This window comes from Tursiops truncatus, chromosome 4 (genome assembly GCF_011762595.2).
Source record: "Tursiops truncatus isolate mTurTru1 chromosome 4, mTurTru1.mat.Y, whole genome shotgun sequence".
NCBI classification, from domain to species: Eukaryota; Metazoa; Chordata; class Mammalia; order Artiodactyla; family Delphinidae; genus Tursiops; species Tursiops truncatus.
Window position 1 is genome coordinate 78,244,833 of NC_047037.1, and position 13,651 is coordinate 78,258,483.

The 13,651-nt window shown below is 37.0% G+C and overlaps 1 protein-coding gene across 8 annotated transcripts in view; it reads left to right on the top strand.

Moving 5' to 3' along the window:
- GSK3B (glycogen synthase kinase 3 beta) overlaps window positions 1-13,651 on the top strand; it is a 201,165-nt gene that overhangs the window by 59,948 nt on the left and 127,566 nt on the right. For all 8 annotated transcript variants that reach the window (XM_019922438.3, XM_019922437.3, XM_019922442.3 and 5 more), the window contains exon 2: window positions 7,764-7,957. In XM_019922438.3, the coding sequence (XP_019777997.1) occupies window positions 7,764-7,957 (194 nt within the window). The remainder of the gene's footprint in view (window positions 1-7,763; window positions 7,958-13,651) is intronic.

Consider the following 13,651-nt stretch of genomic DNA (forward strand, 5'->3'; position numbering starts at 1 on the left):
TGGCTGAGTTATTTTTATGGATTTATTTTGGAAAAAAATAAATGGCTTGGTTTGCTTCCATTTTTATAGGCATTGGAAAGTGTGTTAAACTTGGGAATTGGACGACCTGGGCAATTTTGCTTATCTTTTGAGCTTCAGTTCTACAGTTCATTATTGGTTCTACCTCCCCCATAGGACTGTTGCCTGGATAAAGTGAGGTTATGGGTCTAAACATGTTCATAAACTATCAAGTGCTCCACAAATATGTTATTGGTGAAGATGATGTGTGGTGATCATGGTTGGTCCCAGGGAAAATTGTCAAACCACTGAATTTGTCTTTGCATTTTCTTCTCAGTCTACTGAGTGACCCAGTCCTTTTGAGAGATTACAGAGTCTTGTATCATTTTAGAGGAGGAATTAGAGGTACTTGTAGTGACTTTAAGAATTTTAGCAGATTTCAAAGTTTAGTGGAATCCTATAGGAAGCTGTTCACTTATAAATGAGCAAATATTTTACAGCCTGCTACGTGCATAGGCATAAAATGGGTTACAGCAATAAACGTGTGATAAACTTGATTGTTGCCCTCATGGATTGGATATAGTTGTTAAATTGTAATTGATAAAGCACATGGGACCAACCTAGAGTAACCAAGTCTTCTGGGAGAAAACAGATCCTGCCCTTCCCCTCTTTCCTTTACTGCTGTTTGAAATATAGCATAAAATTTTAGGTTAATAACTTCTTTAAAATGCATATAAAAACACTTGTAAATTTGTATGCTGTGCTGTTGGAAAAGCAGTTTGGATTTAGGGGTGGAGATAACTTTGGTGCGTAGTTCAGGAGAAAGCAAGACTGAGTCAGGGTTTTGGGTTGTCAGAAGGTAATATTGAGTATTGAGGGGATGTGTGTCAGGCCAAGAACAGACGTAATCCATTAAAAAGAAATTATAGAGTGCTGATTTTAATATTACGCTCACTAAAGACTAGAATAAATTATATCAGCTTTGTGAGAGCTATTTTTTGGCTTTCTTCTGGATTCACAGCTGTTCAATACTGAAGTTGCCAGAAGTGTGATCACTGCTTAGTGAGTCATTGTGTTTCTTAAAGTAATTATTTGTTTCTTTAGTTTAAGTGTTTACCGTTTACTCTTCCCACCCATGTATGGTATACTGTTTCTTTGGTAATATGGTGAACTTCCTCATTAAGAAAGATTTTAATGTATTTGTCTACTTTCTCCCTGCCCCAAATTGGTCACTTTTTGTAAATCAAGCAGATAAGCATGTTTAAGACTTAAAGATTCTAATGTTAATTCCTAAAAGCCAAAGCTCTTTAGACACATGCTGCAAGCCTTTTAGACTTCTATGGGAAATAAACCTGTTTCTAAAATATTGATACATCTTGATACTGTTTCAAGTGAAGGCTTAAGACCAAGTAAAATGTTTATTAATTTTGGGTTTGGTTTAATTTTATTCCAGTTCACTTGAGTTAGAAAAAAGGAAAAAATGTGCTTGATTCCAGTTCATAGTTCATTAATAAAATAATATTTAAATTCAGACTGTTGAAAATTAGCATGGTTCATTCTGGTTTTTGGTTTAAAGTAAAATTTGGGTTTTAAGAGAAGATTTAAAATTTGAGTAAATTAAAATTAGTTCAAAAGGAGTATAGATAACTTGAAGTAAGAGTTTTGCATCAGAATCTTCTGTAAAATATTTAAAATTTTCAGTTTTGCTGAAAATAGAAGGTTGATTTTAGGACCTTAATCCCTGTGTGTTATTTTCATGGCATAGTCTTAAGCAAAGTAGTAGGGTACAGGTTTTAGAGTAAATGGATAGGTCTGAATCCTGTGGGTACACTTTGTTGAAGGGGTTACTTTGGGCAAATTACCAATGAACCTTTCAAACATCCTAGTTTCTCCCATTTGTTAAATGATTATCTGAGTACATCACAAAGTTGTACGAATTAAATGGTATTATGGTTCTTTCTCACAATATGGTAGCTAGGGGCTTCCCTGGTGGCACAGTGGTTAAGAATCCCCCTGCCGGGCTTCCCTGGTGGCGCAGTGGTTGAGAGTCCGCCTGCCGATGCAGGGGACACGGGTTCGTGCCCCGGTCCGGGAAGATCCCACATGCCACGGAGCGGCTAGGCCCGTGAGCCATGGCCGCTGAGCCTGCGCGTCCAGAGCCTGTGCTCTGCAACGGGAGAGGCCACAACAGTGAGAGATCGGCGTACAGCGGGAAAAAAAAAAAAAAAAAGAATCTGCGTGTCAATGCAGGGGACACGTGTTCGAGCCCTGGTCCGGGAAGATCCCACATGCCGCGGAGCAACTAAGCGCGTGCGCCACAACTGAGTCTGCACTCTAGAGCCCCGCGAGCCACAGCTACTAAAGCCCGCATGCCTAGAGCCCGTGCTGTGCAACAAGAGAAGCCACCGCAATGAGAAGCCCGCGCACCATGCTGAAGAGTAGCCCCCACTCGCCGCAACTAGAGAAAGCCGTGCTCAGCAACAAAGACCCAACTCAGCCAAAAAAAAAAAAACAAAACAGTGGTTGCTAGAACTGCATTAAGAATCATTGGGGCGGGGGGCTTATTAAAAATACAGTTTCGGGCTTCCCTGGTGGCGCAGTGGTTGAGAGTCCGCCTGCCGATGCAGGGGACACGGGTTCGTGCCCCGGTCCGGGAAGATCCCACATGCCGCGGAGCGGCTGGGCCCGTGAGCCATGGCCGCTGAGCCTGCGCGTCCGGAGCCTGTGCTCCACAACGGGAGAGGGCACAACAGTGAGAGGCCCGCGTACTGCAAAAAAAAAAAAAATACAGTTTCTGCCCTACTGCAGATTTACTGAGTCTTTCTAGTGGTGAAATTCTAGAATCTTCATTCTTAGTAAACTCTCCCAGGTGACTCTTACATCCACTGTGAGTGGTGCTTCCAAACTGTAAAATAGTACTCAAGGAATATACTTATATATGTATTGATGTAAATTGAGCTTCAGACCTCAGAGATGTCCCTTGCCCAGTTCTTATCCATTGCTGCATATTGATGCTCTGAAGAAACCAAAATTACTTGGAAAAGGGTTATGAACAGAGTAATTCTCCTACCTGTAAATAGATACACATGTGGCAAATTGTGTTATTTGTTTTGGCTGCTTGTTGTTGCCATGTTTTTAGTAAACCTTCCATTCTGTTTTGCTATTTTTAAGGTTTCTATATACCTTGTCCCTAGGGATTTGTATCTGATCAATGGCAAGTGCAAGAAGTTAAAACACTACTAACTGTTTAGCAGGAAGTAGTCATTTCCCAAATCCTAATAATTCTGCTCGAGTGATTTTTATATAAATTCAAGAGCAGACATTTGCTGGGCCACCTGCATTGTGCTGAACTCTCTGCTAATAAGTACTAGGGAAATAAATCTAAATGATTTAGGTAATGTCTGGCTTTCCTAAGAGCTCATAGTCAAGTGGGGGGCTCGGACTCTTAATAATTATAGAACATTGTGATCAGCACTGTAGTAGGGCATGTACCTGGTGGTAAAAGAGCATAGGAGAAGAATTTTTTTTTTCAATTCCCACTACCAATAATTCTTCAGAGAAACTATAATTTATTGAGCACTCACTATATGGCATGTACTTAAAAAACAAAACAAAACAAAACTGCTTAACCTGTGTTATTTAATCATTACAACAACCCTATGAAGTAGCAGCTATTTACATTTTATAGATACTAAGTGGTAGAATACGTGATTCAAACCTTGGTCTGACTTCAGAGCCCATATTAACACCATTATGCCTCTCTCTAAGGACAAAAATGACTGATTTGTTTTTCTTAAGATTAATTTTATGGTTCTTCAGAATTGATGCTTGTTAATCATTTGGCATGGTATCTGCCTGTGATTGAAAATGTGGTATTATTGCACTATCAAGGACTTGGGAGTCTTTTCTGTCTCACCTTTATCCTCTATCACCCTATGTTTTCCTTTCATTTCTAGAAGTGATATACAGGAAAACATCTCCAAAAGCCAGCTCATGTATAACATCTGTCCTTTTTTTTTTTTTTTTTTTGCGGTACGCGGGCCTCTCACTGTTGTGCCCTCTCCCGTTGCGGAGCACAGGCTCCGGACGCGCAGGCTCAGTGGCCATGGCTCACGGGCCCAGCTGCTCCGCGGCATGTGGGATCTTCCTGGACCAGGGCACGAACCCGTGTCCCCTGCATCGGCAGGCGGACTCTCAACCACTGCGCCACCAGGGAAGCCCCTAAAATTTTTTATCGTGCTGTTGACATTAGGATTGATTTGACTGATTCAGCTGCTTAGTTTGCATTCTCTTTCTTTCTTCATAGTTTTGCTCCAAGTTATGAGAGCAGTTGCACACTCGCTAGAGCTTCCACATCATAGGGTAGAGGCCCTATTTCTGGACAATAATAAGCTTATTTTAGAATTTGTCTAACTCTGATGTTCTGTGGACCTCAGTTCCTTGTTTCTTATTTCTTTTGCTTATTAATTTTTATGTTGTTTTCATGTCTCTAAGCTGTTGTGTTTATTTAGGGGAGGACATCTTGCTTTAATAGAAGTTCCTTAGCCATATACTTAGGATAAAGAGTTATTTGAAGTTTAATTTAAAAACCTGAAAATTTGACAGTGGTCAGTGTTTCCCCTTCAGACTATCTTAATCATGCCTGAAAATAAGGTTTTTTGGTTCTTTTAAGTAATTTATATAATAATATTTTTCAATAGACTGTTATATTGTTTTTGAACATCCATAAACATAGCTATCTGTTATATCTCTTAATGAGAAACAATAGTCAGAGCTAGTTTCCTTACTAATCCTATTGTTAGGTTAAAAAGCTTCATAAAAATACCTTGTATCCTCCTTGTATCATACCGGGTGTGCTGGTTTCTCTGGACTTTGTAGACTTTTAATTTTCTGCTATTTCTACACGGGAGACATTCTTCTGGAGGTAAAGGAAGATTTAATATAGATAGTCGTTGCTGACTTTGTTCAGTTTATTTAGTAGTATGACTTATTAACATCTCTAAAAGTCTCCTAGTTAAAAAGGGTCACAGTTGCTTTTTCTCAGCTCTGAATCATTAAGAAATACTAAAATTAGAATGTCAGTGTCAGATACCTCCTAAATATTTACATATGCCCAAAGTGGCCTTTTGGGTTTTGGATGGATCGATTGTTCTGAGGAGTGACTTCAGAAGACAAAAAAATGTAACCACAAGGTGTTGCTGTGTTTGAGAGACTGAGAACAAGACTGCACATATCATTTTGGGATACATATAAGGGGCTTTGTAAAATTGTATTCTGTATTTAACAGCCTTCAATTGAAAGTGGTTGTTCTGTTGCATACCACCTTTCCATTGCTTTATGAGGAGTCTTTTGTGGTTTATATATTTAAGATTTATCCACTGTGCTAAAGAATAGGGGATTTAATTCTATGTTCTAATCAGAATAGGAAATTCATACCACCTGAGTGAATTTTAGTTGTAATAGAGGATCCCAGGAGTTCTCTGGCCAGAAGAGAGTGCCTGAAACTGAGCTGTTCCCACTGCTTTGCTGTTGTTGCTCCTGAGAGACAGTGGCATTTTTTAGGGACCAATTTTATTGTAGTTGGTGTGAAGCTCATGATACCATGCATTCTGGGAAATTCAATATTGGGCAAAGTGGTGACTTTTTTTTTAATTTTTTAATGAGGCATGTCTGTTATGAATTCTAGCTTTTCATGAGGATTTTGGTTTCTTGGTAGCAGTGTTTAAAATGCTGCTCTGTTGTTAAGATCCAAAGTTATGCAGTTTCTAGTAGCAAAAGTTAAATTGTTTGAACATCACAGAATCAATTGTTTTATATTTTTGTTTTCCATGCTTTTGCTTTGGGATAACTTTCAAACTAATGTTGCCAAAGTATCTTTGGAAAAAGCTCTTCAGCTATTAATAAATGAATAATTGAGGACTGAAAACTACAAAAGATTATTCATGTATTCTCTTACTATTATTCTGGAACTGACCTTTTTTACATCATATTTTCAGAAACATCTGCTTCTTGGGGGGTGGGGTGGGTAATGGTATATGAAGTCGGTCTTTCAGCTGTAGTAGGAAGGTTGTAAAATAATGGCAGAGGCAGCCTGACGTGAATGAAGAGTTCTTTTACTTAAAGCTTTATGATATTGGACAAGTTAATCTCTCTTACTTTCCTTATTTGCATAGTAAACATGGCCCTCCATTTAAGTATTAGAGTAGATGAAACAATCGGAAAGTTCTTTTGTACAGTGAAATTTTATACAGCTGTTATTTTATTGCTGAGTCAGCAAATTGCAGGCCAAATGGTGACATGCTTTTCCTTGGCACACTAGCTGCTGACTGTCCCATGCATTACTAATGCTCATACCAAGTCACCCCCGGTGTTACCTTGCCATTCTTTACAGCTCTGCTCTTTCAGATCTCTGATGGAGCAGTCTGAAGAGCTTGGTGATTTCTGAATAAAAATTCCAGGATGCTTAGGCTCAAAGAGCCATTGTTCCTTGTATACCCAGGATTTCCTACTAGTGGGAGAATATAGTCTGTAAGAGTTCTCAGCAGTTTCTCTAACTGCTCAAAAGAGAACAGAGTAAACCTTTTAATTTTTACTAAGATAGTGACCAGAGGTTTTTGTTGTTGTTGTTTGGTTTGGTATCTAGGGTTAAATATTACATTATTTTTCTTCTATGAGGTTAGTATGAATTCAGTGAGCATCTTAAAAATAAAATTGCTATAATGGAAGAGTAAGAGAGAGAAGAAAAAGAAGTGAAGTTTAGTCAGTGAGCCTAAGGACTTACATTGTAGTGAGAATTGGTTTTAGATTTGTCAGGAAAGAGAGAACAAGCATGAAGTCATAATTGCTACTTCACAAAGATTGTAGTCCCTAGAATCTTTGTGTATTCTGGAATCACTAAAAGAACAATTTAAAGCTTCTTAAAATTAAGTGCTAGGTAGTATAGAATGGTTTAGAATAGTTTAAGAATTCCGAGATATGAACTGTGCTTAGTCAAGAAGGAGGTGGCTCTTGAGCTTGAATTGAAGAGTCTTTGGATTGTTACTGGCGAGGAGAGAAGGCAGAAGAGTTAAGGAGATGGTCATGAGTGGGCAGAGACCCCAGAGCTGGAGAGCTAGTTATGAATGAGGCTCAGTTCAGAATGGGTTTGATTTTTCTTTTAAGTTTTGCATCTCTTACCCCCAAATTTAACATTCCGCTATTTCTTTTACCCATCAGACCTTTCTTGGAAAGCCATCATTATTTTCTGAAGAAGAAATAAGACACGGAGAAGCAAAAACTCAAAGCCTTACCTTCCTAAAGGGAGAGTGGTCTGAATAGAGTCAGCATATTTAGACTTTTTCAATTGCACTTATCTTATTTTCAAGTAAAATAAGAAAGCCCTGAGGAAAGAATTAGGGCCTTTAGAGTTGGACAGATAAGGATTCTTTGGTGGGTCCATCATTCGCCTTTTGACTGAACAAACGTAACATTCTTCTCATTATGTTTAATATAGGAACAGTTCTGTCTACTTCATGGGGTTGTTTTCATTAAATGAAGTCATATATATAAACTAAGCATGGTGTCTGGTCTATGGAATGACTGAATAAATGGTGGTTAAAATAATTACTTATAATTGAAACAAATAGTTGAAGTAATACTATGTGATAAACTAAGATGAGCATTTAAAAATAATTTGTAGTAAAGAATATAGTTTACTTGGTATACTTTGGCAATTTTCTCTGTTGAATTTTTACAGTTCTCATTTATCTATCCCTTATTTCTTTTAGGAGACAAGGATGGCAGCAAGGTGACCACAGTGGTGGCAACTCCTGGGCAGGGTCCAGACAGGCCACAAGAAGTCAGCTATACAGACACTAAAGTGATTGGGAATGGGTCATTTGGTGTGGTATATCAAGCCAAACTTTGTGATTCAGGAGAGCTGGTTGCCATCAAGAAAGTATTACAGGACAAGAGATTTAAGGTAAGACCTTCAGTATTTCATGTATTTTGTTGCTGTCAATACATGTAAATAATTATTTTTTCAGTTGTTTCTCTTTGCTTTAAATTTCATTTATTGAACAAATTTTTATTCAGCTCAACTACTGTAGTGACTTTATTTTGCATTGTGTATTATGTAGAGATAAAATTTACTGAAGATTGCAGTATTTTTTTTGAACTGCTGTGAGTGACATATGTATTTAAAATGCTGTGAAATGTAGATTAAAATTTCTTAATTTCTATTTTAAAATGTGACCTTTCTCTGCCTTGGTTGTCATTGGTGTAGGAGACCAGAGAAACATTACCTGTAGCATATGATCATTTGGTACAGTTGACTATGCTTCCTCTCTTGAAAAATTTCCTTTGAGTCAGTGATATAACACTATCATTTTTTTCCCCCATAACTGACCTTTCTTTGCTATCTTCTTATGTCTCCCTTTCATCTGCCCCTAGAAAGCAGTACTCCCCACAGTTCAGCTTATTTTTATTTCTTACACCGTCTTTTTAGGGTGTCCTGTACATAGATGGTCAGAGTCACCTGTACGTTATGGTATAGTGGAGAATCAGTGAGCCTGCGCTCTAATCAAGGCTCTGCCATTAACAAGCCATGCAACTCTGTTCCCTTCCCTACTCTTCCCACCTCTGCAACATTTTACTGAGAGTCTCCTGTGTACTAGGAACTGTGCTAAACATTGAGGGATTAAAAAAAAAAAAGAGGTGATCACTGCTCTGAAATAGCACACAGCCTAGTGTCTGTATGCTCCAGAATGTCCTGAACTTTCTAAAGAGATTTAAAAAAAAAATTCTGAAGTTTTTGTCTTCAATTCTCTCTCTCCCAAGCACTAGTACCATGTTGCCCAGTCTGAAGGTACTGTTATTTCATATTGGCAAGGTTTCTTATCTAACTCTAACTTAAACTTTCAATCTTAAAGGAAATCCTCTCTATTGGCTCCCATTCCTTGTGGCTCTTTCCTTCTAATGGTTTTCTCATTTACCTGTCATTCAGGCTCTTTCATTCTCTCATACCTCATATCCAGTGATTACCAAATTTGGTTGATTCCCCCCACCCCACCCCGCCAACTGCCTTGTTGAGCTATACCTTCTTTCCTTTTCTCATCACTGCTATTCTAGCCAGACCTTTGTCATTATTTGGCTTAATGACTAGTAAGACTCTTGCCTCTGATCTTCTCACTTCCAGTCTTTCTGTATACCGACATTAGAATAATCCCACAGTTCAGTTTGGTCATGTTGTTTCTCCTACACACAGATCTTCTATGGGTTCCTCATAGCCTAGAAAATAAAGCCTGCCCAGTTTTAATTGTACATTCGGGAGCTTCTATAGTCTTGCCTTATCTCCAGATATTCAGCTTTTACAAACCTTATGTATCACTATCTTTGAGATATATTGGTTTTTATGGCCTCTCTGCTTTTGTTCAGTTTCCCTTCTGTCACTTGCATTCTCCTGCTGTCTAAACCGTGTGCATATATAAAGATCCATGTCAGTTTCTTCCTTTATGAAATTTCCCAGATGATTCCAGCCAGCCCTATGGGTCTTGCTAGTCTAGATTCCTTGAACACTTATTGTTCATAAACTAGGAAATTCCAAATTTTTTCATGACAAGGACTCCATTTTTATTATGTGTGTCTCCAGGATATCCACACACTTAATGTGTTTTTGAATTAATAGTTGCTGATAGCAGATACTTATCAAATCCTTAAAATATGCCAGGTGATCTAAGGCTTTTACATGAGTAGTTTTATAGGAGCTTTACCGTTAGTCCTGTGATATTGGTACTGTTATTATTCAGATAAGGAAAACTACACACAAAGAGATTATAAATTAACTTGTCCAGGGTCATACAGTTAGCAAGTAGATAGATGGGCAGGTATTTGAATCCAAGCAGTCTGACTCCAGAGTGCTTTATTATATTTTATCATTGCTGTATCAAACCAGTATATTCTGTTCAGAAGATACTTCGGTTAGTTCTTCTTTTTCTTGCTTTTTAAAAAAATTTTAATTTTTCCCTTTATCATAGTTAAGTTATTCAACTGAAATACAATTTGGTTCATCTGTTTTTGTATGTATCCCTTTGTAGAACTTTATCCCCATTCTTTCTGACTTTTTAAAAAAAATTTATATTTTCAGTCTGTGAAACGCTAATGTGGTTCTAAAAGTCAGAGATACACAAATGTCATTCCCTCTGTCTTGTTTCCACTCACTCCCTCTAGATAGCCAATCTCATTATGTTCTGATTTATTTTTTCTGGGTTTCTTTTGCACAAATGAGCAGTAAGTGTACAATCATCCCTTGGTATCCACAGTGGACTGGTTCCAGGACACCCAGTGGATACCAAAATCTGCAGATGCTCTAGTTCCGTATATAAAATGGTGTGGTATTTCCATGTAACCTAAGCTCATCCTCCCATATACTTTAAACCATCTCTAGAATACTTATAATACCTTGTTGATGCTATGTGAATAGTTGTAAATACAATTTAAATACTATGTAAATAGTTGCTGATGTGGCAAATTGAAGTTTTGATTTTTGGAACTTTCCAGAGCTTTTCCCCCCTGAATATTTTTGATCCCAGCTTGGCTGAATCCCTGGTTGCGGAATCCATGAACGCAGAGGGTAGACTAGTTCTCTTTTTTTCTTTCTTACACAAAGTGTAGTATTAGAGATACTCTTTTGTACTTTCCTTTTCTGTTAACTATAGTTCCTGAAAGTCATATCAGTTCAGAGATTTTTCTCATCCGTTTTATAGCTTCATAGTATTGCAGAGTTGATTCCAACCATTCTTCTATATATGGATATTGAATTACTTTTCAATATTTTGTAATCTCCAAGGGGGCTGTTATGAAAAACTTTGTGCATAGGTATTTATTATTAGATGTGTATCTTCACAATAAATTAAGAGAACTAGGGCTGCTGAATGAAAACATAAACATATATGTAGTTTTGTGTGATATTGCTAAATTCCCCTGCATAAGAGCTTGTACAGATTTGCATTCTCTCTAGTAATATATGAATGCCTATTTACCAACAAGGTTTGACAACATGCATTGATTTACTTTTTCAGTTTTTGCCAATCTGATAGGTGAGAAATGGTATCTCGTTGTAGTTTTAATTTACAATCTTATGAATGTAGTTTAACATCCTTTCATGTGTTTAATGTCCACTTTTATCATATCTGGATTTTAGTTGTGATTAGAAAGCCTCTTCCTTATAAAGTCTTATAGAAAGCCTTTTCCTCAGGTTAAAGAGAAATTCATCCATATTTTCTAGCACTTGTAAGTTTTCACTTTTTACAGTTAGATCCCTGATCCATTTGAAGTTTGTTCCTGTTTGTGGAGTTTATTCCTATGTACGGTATGAGTTATTGATCTAATTTTATCCTTCCTAAATCATTAATCATTTATCTCATTTATTAAAAAGTCTATGTTTGTTCCAGTGATTTGAGATGCTATTGTTATTATATGTTATAATATAGCATATATTATATTATATGCTATGTTATTATATTGTTATTATATGTTATTATATACAATATATACACATATATTGTTATATGTTATTATATATATTATATGCTATTGTTATTATTATTGTTATTATACCGTGGAAATTATATTAATTTCCACGGTAATTTGGTCTATTTCTGGACTTTCCATTCTGTTCTACTAGGTCATTTGCATATATCTAAGTCAGTACCACATTGTTTTAATTATAGAGCTCTATAGTATATTTCAGTGTCTGGTAGGGCTAATCCACCCATGTAGCTTTTCTTTTTCATGTTTTTCTAGCTATTTTTGGATGTTTATTTTTCCCGATGAACTTTGGTATCAGTTTGACTAACTCCATGAAAAGGCTCATTGATATTTTTAATTGGAATTTCATCAACTTTATAAACTAACTTAGGGAGTTAAATCACCTGTCCATGATGCTGAATTACCTTATCCAGGAATAAGAGATGCCTTTCCATTTGTTCAAGTTTACTTTTGTGTCTTTTAGGAGTTTTACTTATATAGGCTTTGACATTTCTTATTAAGCTTATTTTATTGCTTCTGTTGCTATTATATAATTTTGTTTTTCTTTTTATTTTTTTCTGCTAAATGCTATAACGTGGCAGGCTGTGTGACACCAGGCTCAGTTCTTTCCAGTGTATCACCTTTTCTTTGTGAAACTTAGGTATTCTTTGTTCTCCTTGCTAAATATTAGCTGTTTCCAAAAATATAAAATTTGGTGTATTGACCGATTCATTTCTCTTGATTATCATAAAATAGGCATTTTTTCTGACAACTTAAAATTCTGTAGTTTCACATTTGTAATTTTTACATAGCTGCTACCTAGGATTAAATAATCATGTATTTTGCATTAAATAATTACGTATTTTCAGGAAAAGGTGGAATAGGATCTTCTTGCACAATTACATAAACCAACATGCTTAACCTGCTGGTGTCAGTGAGAGGCAGTTTGTTGTGGTGAAAAAACAAGAAGAGAAAGAATGGTCAGAGATAGAAAGAAAACAAGAGTAATTATCCCTGTACTGTAGTCATGAAAACTATATCTAAGATACTGAACCTTTTTTTTTTTAAAAGAATTTCTGGTGTAACAAGTTTCATTTCAGTAGTGTTTTACTTACAATTTGAATACTTTTATCCTTCTGGACCCATCATACTGTGGCAAATAACTAAAATTAAGCAACTTCAATTGGCCAGTTTGAAAGTGCTTGTGATAGAAAATGCTATTGTGGTGTTAGGGGTAGAGTCCAGCTAGGTACCTAATGTAGGAGACCTTTGATATTAGAGCAGGGAGAAGATTAATGAATCCCAAAGGCTACAGATGGTTGTTGGGGCTGGCTTTTCCAATTTGAAAATCAGTAAGCTACATTTTAATTAATTAGTAATCTTAGCTTCATTAACTATTAATTTCAGTTCTCCTTTGAACCAAGTCATAGGTTTCAGGTGTCCTGCTTAGTTTCATTTGTTCTGTAGTTAGGATGTGGGGGTGAAGTGAAGTGTCACTGTTGTTCTGTTGTGAATAGAGAATTTGAGCCCTACTTTAATATATACCATTTTGGAGAGTGAGGAGAGAGAATGTCTGGGCTCAGTCCTTAGGGATATGATTATTTTCTGTATGATATTCTGGAGACAACAAAGGAGAAATAAGACCTTGGTCCACTATTAGTTTTGTAAGCTTAAGTATATCCATTAACTTCATGAGCTTCAATTTCATCATGTGTACAATGGGAATGCTGTTACTACAGCAATGCCCCAGTCCAGTGTTTGGTGCATAAAAGAACTCAATAAGGAACTTCCCTGGTGGCGCAGTGGTTGAGAGTCTGCCTGCCGATGCAGGGGACACGGGTTCGTGCCGCGGTCCGGGAAGATCCCACATGCCGCGGAGCGGCTGGGCCCGTGAGCCATAGCCGCTGAGCCTGCGCGTCCGGAGCCTGTGCTCCGCAACGGGAGAGGCCCGCGTACCGCAAAAAAAAAAGAAGAAAAAAAAAAAAGAACTCAATAAGTATTGTGCTCCCTTTTTACTCCAATATTGTGTGAATCAAATGAAACAATGTATTATGAGAACATTTACTGAATTTTAAAACTCCTTATAATTAAGTTCTATTGGTTTTAATTTTAGGCTTCTGAAGTATTACAAACTGCTATTTACTTTGGA